This window comes from Fusarium vanettenii (genome assembly GCF_000151355.1).
Source record: "Fusarium vanettenii 77-13-4 chromosome 8 genomic scaffold NECHAsca_10_chr8_2_0, whole genome shotgun sequence".
Lineage (NCBI taxonomy): Eukaryota > Fungi > Ascomycota > Sordariomycetes > Hypocreales > Nectriaceae > Fusarium > Fusarium vanettenii.
The window spans coordinates 227,522-245,395 of record NW_003315874.1 but is presented as its reverse complement, the minus strand read 5'-3'; the positions used below and the strand labels follow the sequence as shown (position 1 = coordinate 245,395).

Genomic DNA, 17,874 nt, shown 5'->3' with positions numbered 1-17,874 from the left:
GCAGACCTGAACTGTCCTGTCCTGTGTCCTGTCCCCCGGGGGTACGTACCCAGACCACAGGATTCACTGGCCTCGTAACGGAAGCCAAACCTCGTACTCGACGGGACGAACAAGAGACAGGACGGATTCTCGGATAGGCTCGCTCGTTCTGGTAGACTTGGCTTCAATCACGAGAAGCAGTCAGTCATTGACAGATTGTCGCCTAGACTCGTCCTTTTAGACCAAATCTCGAGGGTTAGACCGTCTCTCCTCCACCCGTCGCTATTCCCGAGCGCTCCTCAGTCCGTCTTCTGGTTCCATCCTTTTTGGTTAGGAATAGGAACCTCGTCTTCCGTCCCTTCCTTCCCGGTTTCCTACCCTGGTCGTTGCTGCTCCTCTCTGCCGCCGCCGCCCCTCCGCTAGTCCCAACTGAAGGCAAGGTAGGCTGGCGCTGGCGCGGGCAAGCACCACCCGGGAGTACCGTGCTAGATTGCCAAGGTACAGGTACCTACTTGGCTCTTACCTGATTCGACCACCCTCGTCCTGTCGCTCCTTCCAACACCTTTTTCCCTACCTCTATCCGTACCTACCTTACACTCGCTCTTCCTCTCGTCTCGACCTCACCTCCAGCCACGCATTCCAATCTCTCACCATCTTCCCCAACCTCTTTTTCGCCCAGTCCGCCTCCGCGATATCCATTTGCCGGCTTGGAGTTGTCCTCTCTTTTCACTTGCTCCCTCCCCGGTAATTTTTGGAATTTTTTGGCTTTACTTGGGACGATCATTTGAATCCTTGGGTCTTTTTTTTTGGAGGCATCGTTTGCTTGCGTTGCAGCTGTGTTGGATTCGCTCTGCGTGTTGGATTATTCGGGCCCATTCATCGACGACAAACAATTTTTGAGAACTTTAACCTGCGCGGTTTGACTCATTCACCACCGTCGTTTTACCTCATCCCAACACCACCGTCGCTATCGTCGAGCTCGAATCAGCGCCGTGATCCGATATATCACCTTCGCTCAAGCATACATCTTTTCGCCAAACCCCGTCGTCTTGTTCGACAGCTTGGCTGTGCGACCTCACTCGACCCGGGTCGTCGCCCTAGCGATATCGGCTGATCAGTTCCGGTTTCGAGACGTTCCTCGCGAAAACAATCCCGGTAGCACTACACATCTCGATATCCGACGTGATATGAATTCGACCATCTGAGAGCTTTCGCGACCGTGTTATGGTGATTCACCTGCTTCATCTGTGTCGCACTCGACTTCACATGCTCTCTCGCCGTCGACTCTATCGGTAAAGGTGTGTTACAGCAATGGTCATGGACTCGGCCTCCCTCCGCATGCTCTCCATCTCTCTTCGCCAGACAGTTCCTAACCTCGTCTCGTTATAGGCTTTTGGACCAAATTCATAATCATGTTTCCTCCTTGCAGGAACGCCCTGCCAGCAGGCGTGTTTCTCCTATTAGCATCGTCCTGGGCACCTCTTGCCAGTGCTTTGGACATTGAATACTGCGCCAGCTTCAATACTGGCTCAACCCCCAAGAGTATGTCTTGCACTTGCAGACTTGGTTCTCAAAATCTTTAATAACCATGATCTACAGACTCGAGCATCTATCAAACGAATGGTCTCTGCCATGACTTTTGCATCGACGATTACGCCTTCGCCATTACGCAGGACAAGCTGTGCTGGTGCTCAAATTACGTCCCCTCCAAATCGACGCAGGAGGATACATCAAAATGCGACATCCCCTGTCCAGCCTGGCCCTCCGAGAACTGCGGTGGAGATGGCCTATACGGTTATGTGTCTCTAGGCAACGTCCTGCCTTCTGGCACACAGGGGCCTTCGTCCTCATCATCAAAGACCACAGTAAGTAGCATCTCGTGATATTCATGCCTATTTGTATTGTTGTGATTGCCATCTATCCATCCATCCACCCATCCATGCCATGCCTGGACAAGCGTCCTCCAGCTTTCTCATCTGCCACGCGTATTCTTGATCCTTTCGCCCCCTTCCGCTTGGTAAGACATCGCGGCTTAACTGGCAAAGACTCAGGCACAACCCACTGCGATCATATCCAAGGTAACTGAGACGGTGCAGAACACAGTAACAGTGGAACCGACATCCGAGTCTTCCTCAACGGAGGAGCCAGAAAGCTCAACTGTACGCTTGATCTCGACACGCATGCTATTCCAAATCGGAAACTGGTGATGTGATTAATAAGTCGTTGGATAGGTGCTAACAATGGCCTTAGACGGAATCGGAAGAAGAAACCTCGACTTCCACCGAAGAGGAATCAACCTCGACAACTACTGAGGAGCCTACGTCTCTAGTGCAGACAGTCACTGCTGGAGGAACTGTCAAGACTGTCACAGTTGCCCCAACACAGTCGACCACCGCCGGTGTCTCGGCAAATGAAAGCGCGAATGAAAAGTCACAGAAGAGTGGTCTCAGTACAGGCCAGGTTGTCGGCATCGTCGTGGGCGTTATTATCGCCGTCCTGGGTCTCGCGGCTCTTGTACTGTTCATTTGGTTCCGCCGCAAGAAGCAGCAGAATGAGCAGGAGGCCTTCCATGATGACCCAAGCATCCGAGATAGCTCCTCGGGCATTGCTCAGCGACCTGATATGAGCATGGCGGCCGGCTCACCTGTGTCGGCAGCTGGGGCTAGCAACCGCAACAGCACGTTGCAGGTTGACCCACGAATGGACCCGTTCAAGCAAGGACTGTACGTCCGCAGCGCTAGCCACGAAAGCATCAACACGCTCCGGGATGACCACGATTACTCGAGGAGGATTCAGGCACCCAAGGTGCTCCGTGCAACCAACCCAGATCCCACTCCCGGAACTTGAGGCGTCCTCGGGTGACGGTGACGGACAAGCCGATTGACGAAGAATGTTCCACGCGGACGGACACGGGGCCGCTCAAGGTCATGAAGTAAACGAAACGAATTTCGCATTCTCGGGCTCACACATTTCCACACCCTGTTGGGGGTTTTTGTTGCATTTCAAGATGATACCAGGAAGGCGTTGGCATTTTTCAGGGACACATTACACAGTGGCAGGCACAACACAAGGCAAGGGACACGTTCCCCCAGCGACTGGCGGGCGGGGTCACGGTCATGGTCATGGCACGGTACATACATACACAGCAAGCGGCCGGTATAAGGAATGAAGGGAAGGGCATGCATGCATGGGATGACTCATTCATTGGTAGCGAGTGCTATCTGCATGGTTATGAGGGCAGTGGCCGACTGTCTCGTTTCGATTCGGACTTATACTTGGGGCATGAGGACAACGACGACCTTTGCGAGACTGCGATGAATGGACAGTTTGGGGCTGGTGCAGCTATAGTGCGAGGATCTATTGGTCAGGCCATTCTGGCTGAACAAGTTGCACACAGTCATTGCTCCTTTTGGTCTGGATATAATACACGGGGGTCGTCGTTGTCGGTTTCTTTTTGGGACGGATTTCTTTGTACATAGAGTTTAAAGACTATAGGATGAGGAGGATTCCTGGCGGCAAAAAGTATAGTTTTTTCTCTTTCTTGATGTCAGGGAAAGGTCAGGATGCTGCCTGACGAGTGTTACCTGGGGTAGTTGATAGCACACACACAATTCAACCAACCACTTACTGGTATGACACAGGTTTGAAGTCTAGTGACGTGGTTACTTGTGATGTGGCAGTGCAATGAACTGTACACTCTGTTACAGTATATGTCTATGATGAGGACTTCCTGACTGTCTCACCATATGCAACGACAACTCGAACAGCCACGCAATCATGGTATCAAAGTCAATGTTTTTGTGCCTGTCTGGCTGTTTTGGCTGTAAACGGTCTCGACAACCTGTCTCAGCCTGAGCCACGTGAAACAGCCCCCCAAGTTTGTGTCGTCTTGGTTCAACTGTTAGTGAGAGGCGGCAGATGGCGCGTAGCTTGTTCTTCTTTTTCAACTGTCTACTTGACTCGAAGGTTTTAGACTCTGTTCTGGACGTTTGTGGCTCACAACTTTTGTAGTGTCAAAAAAAAAAAAAAAAAAAAAAAAAACCATTCTAGACTGTTGAAAAGAAGCTCTTTTTTCGTAGATGACGATAGTGGCTCGTTCACGTGTGAGAAGGGACGACCGCTTCCGGATAATCATCCCCTGGCTAGAGATCCGAGGCTTGGGATGTAGAGGCGCCACTTGGATGATGTGGACGCTTTGGAGTCGGGTTTCTGAGGGAAATAGAAGGGTCGAGATCTGCAGAAGTGACTGTCGAACGGGGTATGGCTCAGGGGGCGTAGTGACTCATTCTCGGCGATGGCGAGAAGGTATAGGAAAGGTCAAGGACTGAGTGATTGATGGAAAAAGAGGCGGTAGAATAGACTCGGTTTTGAAGAGTCATGGATAAGAGTCTTTCATCTTCGTAGGGACATAGGGTGGGTGTAAGATAGTACTTAGGCCATTGATAGAGTAGTCCTCATAAAGGTGGGTGAAGAAACGTATGAAGATAGGGCAATGCCTCGACTAATTATTAGCCTTGATGTCGATATGTTCATAGTAAACATGTTCTTAATCACGCAAGTGGTTTGTTCCATGCTCGCTCAAGTCTTTTGACTTTGTGACTCTGACCAAGAAAACACCAAATCTCCAGGGCATGTCCCTTTGCTGTGATCTATCAATAGCCTCGCTGTGTAGACAAGCGCCTTCCTTTTACAGTGCTCAATAATACAATACCGAGCCAGTTTAACCGTTCCACTCCCAATGCTGTTGAATCTGATGTTACAAAACCGAAAAAACTAGGTATCGATGCCGGGTATCTAAAATCCAATCCATGCCCAACTCCCCCCCCCTTTCCCAAGTCATTTTTTAAAACAATGAGGTCGAACGATGCGAATTGATGTCGCCCGCTGGTGCCTCGAGTCTGATTGATGCCATGTCGCATCCATCTCAAAAATGTGTGTCGAGTGTAGCCCTCCATTTGTGGATGGCAATAGTAGTGGTAACAGCAGTAATAATTGTAGTAGTAGCAAGTAGTGAATGAAGGAGATGTGTAAGGTAATGCAAGGTCGAACGGAGCAAGCCAAGCAAAAAAATAGACAAGTCCAGATAAACGCCCTGATGATGCGATTTTCGTCTGCTTCGCCGCCGCCGACTTTCTCGTTCTCTCTCGCTCTTGTTCTTGTTCTTGATCAGACTGTGCTCGGTCGTATCCGTCCGTCCGTCCGTCGTCCTCTGTGCTGGTCGTCCACCATTGTAACAGCTTTTTTGATCAGATGCCATCTTGACATCTCTTTCTTTGGCAAATACCATGATTTTGTTTCCTCCTCAAACTGAACTCAACTGTCCCAATCAACATCCCTTCATCGTCGGGGTCGCTTCTCGCGCTCGCTCGATAATCCGCCAACTCCTTCTTCACTTCTCCTCTTTCGTCCACGTTCCTCTCGCCCTTCGCGGCGATCTTCAGGCCTCAAGCCTCCCTCACGTTGTCCTCCACGTCCACCTCGGCTGCTCCCCCAATCCTCGCCACTTCGCCCACTTTGGCTTTCACCTCGATGCCGGCTCTCCCGTCCTTGCACCAGGTCTCTTCCGCCAGTGGGAGGAGGGCCCATTGGTTCGCGTCCACTGCCGCCTTGATCTCTAGTCGACCGCCTTGAGGACTCTCGCTCCTCTCGGCCACCCTCGCTAGCTCCCGAGCGTCGTTCTCGATACTCACGATGCTCCTTGCCATCACGTTCCCGGCCTGGCGTTCGTTCTCTATCTCGCTCTCGGCTGCTTCGACGTGAGGCGCGGTTGGACCGGCTTTCGCGATCCCGACGGCTTCGTTCATGCTCACCACGACCAGATGATTCCTCCCCGTTGGCAGGTGCTCGGCTTGACGTTTCATGTCGAACAGGGTCTTGACGTTCGACAACAGGTGTGCTAACGGGAGAACCCCCTGTGAGGACCTGTGCATCTGAACCACCAAGCGTCTGTCTGGGTGGGTTCCTTCGCATGCTACTGCTTCGACTCATGTCTGGCATGTTGGCTTGTGCTTGCTGCAGCGTGCTGTTTATACCAGCCAGCTGCCTCCGGCTGCCACCATTGCGGGATCGCTCGTTGGAAGAAGCTGGACCAGTGGGTACACCTCCGTCGCCTGCTGGAGACCCTGCGTAGCTACCGGGGGTCTGACGAGGCCCAGGGCCTGATCCTCGGTCTGGTGTGTTGGTTCCAGGCATGGACTGACGACCATGGCCATGACTGTGACTTGGGCCATGGGGTGGTGGTCCTGGTGGTGGAGGAGGAGGCAGTGAGTTACCGATTTGAGCAAGTCGTTCAGGATGAACACCCGAAGGTGTTGCGTTGGTCGATGCGGGAGATGGCATGCCTTGGCCCGGGCCAGAGTTTCTAACTCTGCCCTGTGGGCCTCCAGGAGTGCTCGATGGAGTCACTGGTCCAGCATTTTGCTCATACCCGCCTCGTCGTCCCCTGCCTGACGATGGGCCAGTCGGAGGAGGCCTATCAGGAGTGGGTGGTCGCTCGGCTTCTGGGGCAGCGAATCGGTTGTCCAGTCGACCTGGAAGGCCTTGTGGTCCACCATGCCCGCCCCTTGCAGATCCTCGTCCACGACCTCGAGGGCCGTAAGGAATATCGGCTACGCTTTGAATCGGATTGAGACGCCCATATGAGTCGTCCTGATGAGGCGGCTTATGCTCAGGCTCCGGACCGCGTGAGGAGGGACCATGGAAGCCCGAAGCGTCGCGAGTCTTGTTTCCGGACGCTCTATCATTCTCACGATCCGCTGGCCTTTCGCCACGATAGTTGCTCGGCATTGGGGAACGCTCCCGTGGGTCTCTTCCTGAAGCCCGGTGATCTACTGGATGATTCCGGTCGTGTCGTTCCTCACGGCCTTCTTGGGGACCACTCTCGTGTCCATAGCGCCCGCTTCGTCGAGGAGACTGAGCACGCGAGTTGCGACCGCGTCCTTCGTCTCGAGGTGGGCGAGATGGCGTGCTGTCTCTGTTCTCTATCAAGGCTGCCCTTTCTGGGTTGACGCCCTCTATCGGCTCAGCGGGAGCATTCTTACGGCTCCTACTGGGTCGATCAGAACCAGGGGCACGGGTTCGCTCAGGCTCTTGGGCAAGCAGGGCAGCCCTTTCAGGGTTGATGTGAGGCTCGGGTGCGTCGGTGTTACCAGTAGGCGCGGTGGGAGCTTGAGCAGGCGGCTCATTCAAACGGCCGTGCTCATGACCTCGACCGCCTCTAGAATCCCGAGGCCGCTCACGCTCATGGTCATTCCGGCGCGAAGGTGCGTCAGGCCTCGCCTGTTCTCGGCCGTGCTCCTGTCCCCGGCGATCAGAGTACTCTCGCGGCCGATCAGGGCGAGAAGCATCAAAAGATCGGTTATCACGCTGCTCGCGTATCTCACGGTGATCGCGATTCTCGCGAGCCTCGCGAGGCTCTCTAGGTTCTCTTTGATCTCGATTGTCGCGAGAGTCTCGGGGCTCACGAGGGTCTCTGGTGCGTGGATCCCGTTGCTCTTTGCCATCTCGCCGATCATGTCCTCGAGATTGGTTATATCGCTCGGGAGTGAAGTGAGCAGGGATGGGCACATCAGGTCTGCTTGGGAGTGTATGGGGAGGCCGATCGGGAAGGGTGTTTGGCCGAGCATCAGCCTTGGGCCCGTTTGGACCAGAGCCAGGTCCTGAGCTTGGAGCTGACGAGCGAGGACCTTGCGGAGTTGAATCACGCTTGTTGCTTTCCCTGGGTCCTGTAGGTTTGGCAGGCAATGAGTCCTTTGGAGTGCCTGCGGTCTTTGTCGCGGTGTCGGTGGCAGGGGACTTGCTGTCCTTTGCATCCTTTACTTCCCCATCCTCCTCCTCAGTCCCGGACTGCTTTGCCCCGAGTGCCCTGGATCGAGTTAGCAATTAATCATCTTGCTTCATACGTAGAACTTACTTGGAGGAGCCCGGCCTAAACTCTGGCGCAGTAGCACGCAAGTTGGTTGATTTATCCGTTTCATTTTGGGCGGCTCCGGCCTGTCAAAATATTAGCATCGCCTAGAAATACGTCTTTCGCATGTACTTACACCACCAGGGCGGAAAGCCTGGACCATAACCCATTTGGATTTTCTTCTCTGAAGTTCGGACATTGCGCCCTGAGCGGCGACCGCGAGATCAACGCGCCCGCCGACCTCGCTGTCCGGCGAAGGCTTGGAGGCCATTTCTTGCTTGGTAATGGTCTGAAGAAGAGCTGAGAACCTGGTAGCCATGAAGTCGATGGCGGGGAAAAAGTCGAGCACGGCCTTCAGCACCGTGATGGCGTTTCGAATATGCATCCATTCTGCACCCTCAAGGCAAGAACGGAGTGCACTGTTGAGGTTCTTATGCCATTTGAACAGCATGTCACGGAACTGCTCATGCTCCACAAAGGTGAGTGGCTTTCCATTGTCGTCAACAGTGAGGGCGAATCCAAGACGAGGTTGGTCGCTGGGGCCTTTGCCCTCCTTCTCGTAGGCGCCTAGTCGAGGCTGATCCTTGGATGCCTTTTCTTTTTCATTAGGCACGGTGGCATTCTTGTGCCATCGCGAAAGATCCTCCAGGATGAGCTTCAAGAAGTGGCCAAGGTATTCGGCCTCCATGACACTGGATGTGAAGATCAGTGATCGTAGTCGGTTGGCGTTGAAAAGGCGATCATAGAGTGACATCAACTTGAAACCAGGGGCATTCCACTCGTGAAGGGCCTTGATGAACCTGTAGGTGTACTCCGCATCTGCTGTAGATAGGAGCATTCGAGGTAGGAAGCACTGCTCGAGCAAGACATCGGAGATGCTGTCCGGCTTCGCCCTAGGCTCAGGGAACGAAGACTGGAACTGCTTGCTAAGGTAGAACTTCCACTTGCCCTGTCGGAGGACATGTTCGGCGCATTCTTCATGAAGGCCGATCTGGAGTTGCATCAGCTCCTTTCTCTTCTCTACCTTGCGCTCCTGTCCTCGTCTCGACATGTCGGAGCGATCTCGAGATACAGCCAACTCCTCACTCTTGAGTCGATCCTTTTCTTGGCGATAGATCTTCTCAGGGCAAAAGAGATCACCCAGCTGGAGAGCCCAGAAAGTCGCATAGAGATCTGGGGTAATCTTTTGCCAGGTTTCAGGGCGGGCGCAATCTTGGATCGAGTCCACGATGGGCTGTAGTGCCGCCCTGACGAGAGAAGGAACGTCAGACTTCTGTGATCGTGGGGAATTAGTTGAGTTGGATGTTGGCGAGCTTTGGGTTCCCACCTGTTCGTCGGCTTGGACGGGTTCCTGGCTCGGGGTTTCGTTTCCACTGTTTGCGGCTGGGGTGTTTGACATGGAAACATCACCGTCCTTGTCTGCAGGCTGAGAACCCTTCTCCTTTCCCTTTGGCTCGTCCAGCTTCTTCGCCTGCCATGGGAACATACGGTGGGCGAGGCTTGCCCGTCCGATAAGGAATGCTGAGCCGGCTTCGAGGCCATAGGTGTGAATGAGGTCGGGGATAGACGGTACAAGTGCATCGAACTCGGCAGGCTCGAGATTGCTCCAGAGAAGGTCCAAGTATTGAACCAGGATGCGGTGGGAATCGTCAACGATCGATGACAGGTACTTGATGTGAGCTTCGTCGTCAGGTACTTGGAAGAGTGCTGCTTGTCGGTACTGGGCCAGGTTGATGAGCAGCTGCACACCAAGCTTGGAGTCAGTCAAGGCCTGGATCAGGCGCTTCGAACTTTTGATGTTCTCAAACCGTTTGTCTTGACCACGGATCAGAGTATGGCGTCGCAGACATTGTCCTCCAGCCATGGATAAAACTTGGTGATCAGTGAAATCAACCGAATCGACAATTCCACCCATGGATGTAATGAGCTCCTTGAGAATGATCAAGTCGGTAGAGTTGCCCTTGATTAACTGGTCGTTGACATACTGAAGAACGGGTGTAGCGTTTAACACGGTATATCGCCGGAACACCCTGCCAGAGAACCTTGAGAGAGCCTGCAGCCACTTGCTTGTGGTAAGGGCATGTTCAGCTTGTGTACGGCTTCTGGACTTGCCCAGAGAGTTCATCAGTGACCAGACAAGGACATCGTACGAAAGCTCCGTGAAGTACTTGGCACACTCCACAAACGCCTCGATCAAGTTAGGGTAAGATTCAAGCTGCTCGAACGCAACCCTGAAGACGATGCCAGGAGACGAGTAGCTGGTCTTGGCGAGTTGTTTGGCCATTTCGCTCAGGTTAGTCAGAGAGACACGCTTCATAGTGCCACGGGTTTCCGAAGTCGCTCTTGCAAAGGCGGCTTTCATGGCAGGTAGGCGAGAAATCTGGCCCTCGAACCACTCAGCATACATAGAGTAGCGAGTTGTCATGGGGTAGTGCCTCATGAGATCCCAGATAGCGTTCACGGCTGAAGCGTTGGCTTTTGTGTGACTGAGAGCGGGCAACAAAAGTCTTCGAAGGAGATCATGCCAACGGGTCAAGTTGTCCTCCGACTTGTCTTCAGCAAGACTCTTGGCTCCGATTCTGGCCAACTTTGTCAGCAGGGCCTCGTCTTTGCCCATGTTGACACCTGAGATGTTGAGTAGGGTTCCGCAAAGAGTAAAGATGTCATCAACGGTTTGACAAACAGGGATATTATCTGCCCATTCATCCCAGTAGTATCGGTAGGTCTGCGATTCGTTGGTGTCCGTCTTATCGGGGAAAGGCCACCTGAGAGATTTCCGAGTTGTGAGCCTGCTGAGCCGCACACTGCCTTTGGGGATTCCTGATTGATCGAAGTCGGGAACAAATTTCGTTGGACATCCGGATTCGCTCTTTATGATAGGTCGGCTATCGTTGAAAACCTTGTCGACACAGTGGTGGAGGATGCGATGGATTCGCTCAAGGACCTCAGGAAAGGCTTCCGGGATCCAGGGGAAGCGACCGAGAATGAACAAGGACTCGGGAATAGCACCAATGGTCAGAAGCTGAGTGAGCAACGATACCTTTTGCTCCAAAGGCTCCGGCAGCTTCGGCTTGTTGTCTGTTGCTTCTGTCGCGGCTTCCTTCGCATCCGCATCCGCCTTCTTGGGAAGCTCTCGTCGAGGGAGAGTTGAGGAAATGGGGTTGTCATCATCTCCTTGAGGCAGGACGCCAGCCATTAGGAGCGCATTCATAGGACCACCTCGTGAAGCTCGCTCTGCCTCTTCAACCTTCTTCATCTCCTTTTCACGGACTTGCTCCATCTCTTCGTCAGCTGGTGAGAGATGAGGATAGAGGTCAATGATGGAGATGAAACCAATCTTGATAAGGAGAGCAGCCAGGTAGAGCAGGTTCGCAGGGAGAACATCGGATTCATCTCGAGCTTCAGAGTTGTAGAATCGAAGCTTGAAACCGAGCAATTGTGCAGCAGTTCGGTTGCCTGCGGGAGGCAGTGTCTTGGTTTCCTGCACCCACTGTCGTTCGAGGTCGGCAGCCGCATCGTCGCCCTCAGCTCCATTGGCGATGGTGAGTTTTTGCGAGTCAGAGTCCGCAACCTGTCGGCCACCCAACTCGAAGAATGCACCCAGATGAATTTCTCGACCTCGGCTCCAGAAAGCGATGTCCCGGGTTAGCTTCTTCTCTTCCAGAAGCTTCTCATCCTCCTCTGTCGTCGTCCATTGCGAGTATCCAGGAGTAGCCCATAGAGGTAGGCCACCGACATAGACTGCGGCGCTGAACTTGAGGTGAGATCGAGGCCACCAGGAGCTGACTCGGAGGAATTTGACAAAGAACTTGAACTGCTTGATAAGGACGGCAGCAGCAACATCAAGTGTGACGTCAAGTACCCTGCCAACGTCCAAGTCAAAGGTTCCGATTAAAGCCTTGATTCGTTCAAATGTCTGCTCAGCCATTTCAGGAGGAGGCGGTGCAACACTGCTAGTGGTAAAGAGCTCCGTGATAAGCTTCGAATATCCTTCGGTTTCCTCGCGAAGGAGGTTGTAGTTGGCTTGTCGGTAAAGGAGATTTGTTGCCTGCTTGATGCCCAGCTTTGCAAAGTTGTCTCTGATCAGCCCAAGCTGTTGTAGAACTGGAGCATCGAAAACCTGTCGCATCAAGCTGGAGGAAACGCCGGTAGCAATGAGGAATTCGCGCAGGGTCGGCCGGAAAATAGCGGGCTCGTTGTCCATGACGATTGACAAAGAGTCAAGGAAGAGGGCATGGGGAGCAAACGCGTATGATTCCTTAATGATCTCCGACGTTTCGTCTCCAATAATCTCCTTGACGCAGGCGCCTGCATCAGCAGGTGGAAGTCGAGCCTCAACAACGGCATGGATAAACTCTTGGAACAAGCTTGACAGTTCAGTAATGTCAACATCATCGCGCGATTGCTTTCCATGCTGTAGGATCTCGTCTCGCCCGCGCTCGGCCCAGGTGCTAATCTTTTCGTCTGTGAGGTTATCGTATCGGTACGTTTGACGGACCGGAGAGACTGGCCTCTGAACAGGCTGCGGCGCGGGTTTCCTGACTGCGGGAGGAGGCGGAGGTGGCGGAGGCGGCGCGTGTGAAGAGGAGCTGGGCCGTCGTTGAGTAGGGGAAGGGTTTGGTTGATGATTTTGCGTAGCTCGGTTGTGACCTTGGGATGAGTCGCGCCGACTAGGACCACGAGGTCCTCTACCGCGGCCACGCCCTATGCCGTCGTCGCGGTCGTGTTGACCAAGCATCGTATCGCCAGGGCGATGCGGGGAAGAACGGCCTCCTTCGACCGAAAGGCGGTCGTTTCTCTTGCGTTTTGGAGGCATAGCTCTCGATAAATTCGTGAACGGGGTGATGATTATCTCATTAGATGGTAGCGTGTCGTTATGTTCGTCAAACAGACTGTAAACCTGAGGTCTAGAAGGAAGGTCGAGTAAGTTGCATGCTTGGAAAAGACGGAGCAGAAAGGTTGAAAATGTGGCACGTGTTTGCTGATGCCGTCGGCGCGGAGAGAAAGACTGACTTTTGACGACAAAGGAGTTTCAGGTGGGGAAGGTGGTGGTCGCGCGAACAAGGCCAAGGGAATGAATTGAAAGAGGAAAATAGGATGAGAAAAGGAAGGGGCACGCGATGACTGCTACTGCAGCTAGACCGGCGGCGTCGGGGGAGGTGCCGTTCAAGTGACGGAAGATGTCGCGATGAGGTTGAAGCAGAAGAAGCCGATGCGAAGCTCCAGACTAGGCATGTCACGACGTTTTGGCAGCCTTACTGGGGAAACAAGGCTGCCAACGCGCGCTGGAGCAACGACGCACGCACGGGCCAACTACGGTTGGGGAAGATACGTATCGCAGTCCCAGTCAGGGAATGTCACGATTCACGTGACGTCGCACCTGACCTCCGTTCCCGGCCGATTTTGACGCAGAGCAGACTCTTGCGCCTGCGACGCTATTGGTCAAGTCCCAGCCGGTCCTGGGGACGGGCAGAATTACGCCATCGCAGGGACGGGGTTTTTTCACCTAAACTTGCGGGAATCACTTCTTTTGGTAGAATCAAGCTGGAAACTACTTTTAACTAGCAGCTGGCTATCCATCGGGTCCAATTTTTTGGTGTTTCACGGCTTCTCGGGGTCTACCTGCCCGAATATCAACCCTGGACGAGTCTGGAGCGACCCCGGCCCGATTCTCTCTACAACAGTCTCTGCTCTATCGCGAGACCTTCTACAGCGACCAAGAAGCAATGCCGACCGCTACAGAAGCCGAAGGGTCTGCCTCTAATGGCACGGCTCAGAAGCATTATGGTCAGTATTTCCCTAGTCTCTAGCATATCGCTCTGTTTGCTCTTTCATCCCTTGCCTATCATCCCCTTCCTGAGTCATCTCCATTCTAATATGAGGACCGATGACTGAATACCTATAAGAAAGAACGCACTCGCAACCTGAGAACCCGTTTGCTGCTCTGATTCCCGATCAGCAACTGGCCATCATCCCAGAGTTCACTCTCGAGTCCGGAGTAACCCTCCACAATATCCCCGTCGCTTATACCACTCGGGGTAAGCTGAACGCAGATGGAACTAATGCCATGGTGATTTGCCATGCGCTTACTGGAAGCGCCGATGTGAGCGATTGGTGGGGCCCTCTGCTTGGGGGTCCTGGTCGGGCGTTTGATACATCGAGGTTCTTCATCGTTTGCATGAACAGCTTGGGCAGTCCCTATGGAACTGCCAGCCCAGTAACTGCTAAGGATGGTGACCAAACTAAGGACCGATACGGACCCGAGTTCCCTCTCACAACTATCCGAGATGATGTCAAGTAGGTGAAGGTCAAAACGCTTTGGGGTCTAGAAACTAACCGTGATAGCCTCCACAAACTCCTCCTTGACGACCTAGGCGTCAAGCAGATCGCTGCCGTGATTGGCGGATCTCTTGGTGGCATGTTTGTGCTCGAGTGGGCTTACTTTGGCAAGGACTACATCCGATGCATTGTTCCCATTGCCACCTCGAGCAGACACAGCGCTTGGGGTATCAGCTGGGGTGAGGCTCAGCGACAGAGCATCTACGCCGACCCCAAGTACGACGATGGATACTACCCCTTTGAGGACCCCCCCTCCACGGGTCTGGGTGCTGCGCGCATGTCTGCACTGCTCACTTACAGAAGCCGTAACTCTTTCGAGAGCAGATTCGGACGCAACATCCCCGACCCCTCCAAGGTTCAGACTATCGGTGGACGACCGCGTCCCTCGACCCCCTCAGAGGCGCACTTCCACATCCACAACGACGGCCATGTTGTCAAGCGCAGCTCGCTGTCTCGTCACAACAGCACTAGTGATGCTCCAGCTTTGGCTACCGCGTCACCTGCTGTGCCTGACAACGCCGCAGACCCCCAGTTCCACGGTCCCAACAAGGACAGCCTCACGGGCGGTGAGCTGCCACAGTCGACCTATTTCTCAGCTCAGTCGTATCTGCGGTACCAGGGTAGCAAGTTTGTGAAGCGGTTCGACAGCAACTGTTACATTGCCATGACTCGCAAGCTGGACACGCACGACGTTTCGCGCAACCGGGCAGACACCATTGCTGATGCGCTGGCCTTGATCCAGCAACCCACCCTCGTTCTGGGAATCGAGAGCGACGGTCTCTTCACCTTTGCTGAGCAGGAAGAGATCGCGCAGCACGTTCCCAACGCGCGCCTGGAGCGTATCGACAGTCCTGAGGGCCACGATGCGTTCCTGCTGCAGTTTGAGCAGGTCAACAACTATGTGCTCGGCTTCCTCAAGGAGGTGCTGCCTGATATCATGAACAAGGATGGCGGTGCGCCTGAGGAGGCTTCAGTAGGACAACTGACCAAGTCGAGCACCTTTGGCGAGGCAGAGGTGGAGGACATCACCGCTTGGTGAGTCGATGAGAAAGAAGAAAAAACAAAAAGAGATTCATGTATGGCTTTTCCTTGCTCAAAAGACGAGTAGATATAAACAGGAATGGATGGCTGAAATGTAAGACGGATTGTAAACTCATAACCATTGCTTTTTGGATACATGCCTGTATGTCTGCTTCTCAACTCGATGGGCCACTTAGAGAGCTCGATTGATGTCCTCGTAACTGAAGCGTCAGGTCACCGTGCATTAGCTGGCTTGTCGACCTCGTGAGTTGACCTGGGTTGAGTAATTGTATGCTTAGAGAACAGTAGCTCATAGAGCGGCTTGGATACTTGAAGTTCCGAGAGGAGCTGTGAAGCTGACGGTGTGGTGTATAAACTACCCCTTCCCGGTGCCATCTAGTACTATGCCACTATCGTTTCGTCGTCGTAAAGCTTCACTGATAACAGACTCACTGGCGAGGTCTAGATCTCATGTACATAGATTACCAGGAGTTCAAAAGCGCCTCTGTTGCCTTGGTATAGTCTAGTCCAACCTGGCGCTTGACGCCTCCCCGTGTGCAAGGGGCTTTTAAACGTTTCTCCTTCGCCTGGATATTTCTATGCAAACTTTGCGGACGCTAGTTTCATGTTTATTGGAAATAGAAACAGGGTCGTCGCGTGCCTCTTGGATCTAGCAACTGAACTATCGATCTGGGCGTTTGGCTTTCGCGAACCTCTTTTTCTCCACATTGATGAGATGAGTGAGAGTAAAGTGGGCAAATTTGTCCCTACTTAAAGATTTGCAAAAGGGTAGATTAGTTTTGGCTGCTTCTTCGTTTCAGCGTGTGTCCAGGCTGTGTAGAATGCGAAGCGGCGATGCTTTGGCTGGCTTGCCTGAATGAGTCGTTTCACGAGCGTTTGTATAATACGTCGACTAGGTATGGTTGGCTAGATGAGAGGATGACTCAGTGATTCGGCAAAGAAAGGGAAACCGAAAGGCCTGAATATTACAAAGCACAGAAACGGTATTATGAATCGGATCGTGAGTCGAACAACTCAATTGGGTCCACCCCTAGGTTTCGCGAGACGGTCATCCACCTGGACTGTTCCATTCGGGTCCAAATATGCAAGGGAGTCTCTCCATGGCGCCTGGAATCTATTCTTGTCCAAGTTGGAGGACTAATTGTAGAAAATGGACAGTGCTTGTCCCCTATTTCAGATTTTCTTTCATAGCTTGCGGCGAGTTTTGGTGCTCTTAGGTTAAGGACACAGCACCCAGCTCTCGGCCAGCGGGATAACAGCTTCAACAAGAAAGGTAGAGCTAGAATCCGGGATTGGACCTAACCGACAAGATATGCTTGCCGCAAGTCTTGTCACTAACATCGAGACTACTAAGCTCTTGGGACTGGTGGCTGGGAGATCGAAAAGTCAAGATCGTGAGACGCCTTTCCGTTGACCCGGGCCTCAATTACGGAATGTGTCCAGCGACGGACGGTAAAGCTTATACCATGAGAACTCAAAGTGACCAGGATCTGCACTGCCTTGTCTCGAAGAGTGTCATATGAGGGGGTTCATCAAGCCAAGACCCACGAACCGAGACGTCGGGTTCGATGATGTGACGGTCTGACCAACAATCACAGTTGGCGATGAAAGTATCGCGAAACTGCCTTCGCAAGGAATAGGAGCACCTTGAAGCTTCAGCTTCAGAGCATGCCCAACCGGCGCATGGGATTCCTTCCCGAAGCCCACTTGTCTGGTCGCTGAGCAGGGTTGCTGTGCCTCCTGGGGGTCGCCTCCGGATTACGATTCTATGTGGTAAGTGATTCCTTTTACTCGTTGATCCTACACTCTTGGCTGTGCTGCCTGCTCTCGTAATTAAATTGTCGCGTTTGTCAATGTGGTTTCTTGGCTTGCAAGAACCTGTGCGCCTCGTTTCTTCACCACTGCTAGGTCTCACTTGATAAGAGCCTCGGTATCTGTATGCGGATTCGGGGCGAGCGGTTGCACCAGCTCTTGGGAGCTGGAAGCTGGGAGCAGGGGAGAAGGGTGAGACGAGCGCAGCGGCGGCCAGGTATGGATACAAACTCTCACCTAGCTCCACGAGACGCCAGATGTGGGGAAGACAGGGCCAGGTCGACAAGACACACGTGGAGAACCGATTGGCTCGGTGTGAGACAAGAGGCCCCTGTCAGAGTGAGCGAGAAGAGAAGACAGACCGAGAGCTCGGAGGCGCTGAGGGGAGAATGTGAAGAAGCCGATGTCCAAAGAGGTAGGTTGCTGAGGCTGGCTAGAATGCATTCCGTCGGTAAAGGTGATGGAGGGCAACTGATTGGCTGGCTCATTTGATGGCTTCAAGCTAAATGCGTCTTTGCTTTGATGATTGTTGATAAGACCTTGTCGTCCTCGTGTCAACGGCTCCGGGCGGCAAGCGTCGCAGATTGACAAGATTACCAAACAAATTCAGGCACGGGGCCCGGCAATGCCTGCAAACTTAGATGGAGACCCGTAATACAGAGTGAGTGCAACTTTGGAACATCAGGCGAGCCGCATGTCATTTTGACCCCTTGATCCATGCTGTGGCAAACTGAGAAGACGGCTAGAAGCATTGTCGAAGACGGAAAAGTGGAGAAGCACGGCGGCGAGTGTTTGAA

The 17,874-nt window shown here is 53.3% G+C and overlaps 3 protein-coding genes across 3 annotated transcripts; 2 read left to right on the top strand and 1 right to left on the bottom strand.

Annotated features, from left to right (window-relative positions):
• Positions 1 to 1,391: 1,391 nt before the first annotated feature.
• On the top strand, positions 1,392 to 2,826 carry NECHADRAFT_83649 (uncharacterized protein; the record flags this gene model as incomplete). The annotated part of the gene is made up of 3 exons (XM_003048833.1): positions 1,392 to 1,521; positions 1,579 to 1,844; positions 2,230 to 2,826. The coding sequence occupies 3 exons, from the start codon at positions 1,392 to 1,394 to the stop codon at positions 2,824 to 2,826; spliced, it is 993 nt and encodes a 330-aa protein (XP_003048879.1).
• Positions 2,827 to 4,954: 2,128 nt separating this feature from the next.
• Positions 4,955 to 12,701, bottom strand: NECHADRAFT_62693 (uncharacterized protein; the record flags this gene model as incomplete). Its single annotated transcript, XM_003048653.1, has 3 exons — positions 4,955 to 7,843; positions 7,892 to 7,971; positions 8,022 to 12,701. The coding sequence occupies 3 exons, from the start codon at positions 12,699 to 12,701 to the stop codon at positions 5,317 to 5,319; spliced, it is 7,287 nt and encodes a 2,428-aa protein (XP_003048699.1). The 3' UTR covers positions 4,955 to 5,316.
• A 910-nt stretch (positions 12,702 to 13,611) lies between these two features.
• On the top strand, positions 13,612 to 15,263 carry NECHADRAFT_83647 (uncharacterized protein; the record flags this gene model as incomplete). Its single annotated transcript, XM_003048832.1, has 3 exons — positions 13,612 to 13,672; positions 13,792 to 14,182; positions 14,231 to 15,263. 3 exons carry the CDS (start codon positions 13,612 to 13,614, stop codon positions 15,261 to 15,263), a joined length of 1,485 nt encoding a protein of 494 aa, XP_003048878.1.
• Positions 15,264 to 17,874: the final 2,611 nt, after the last annotated feature.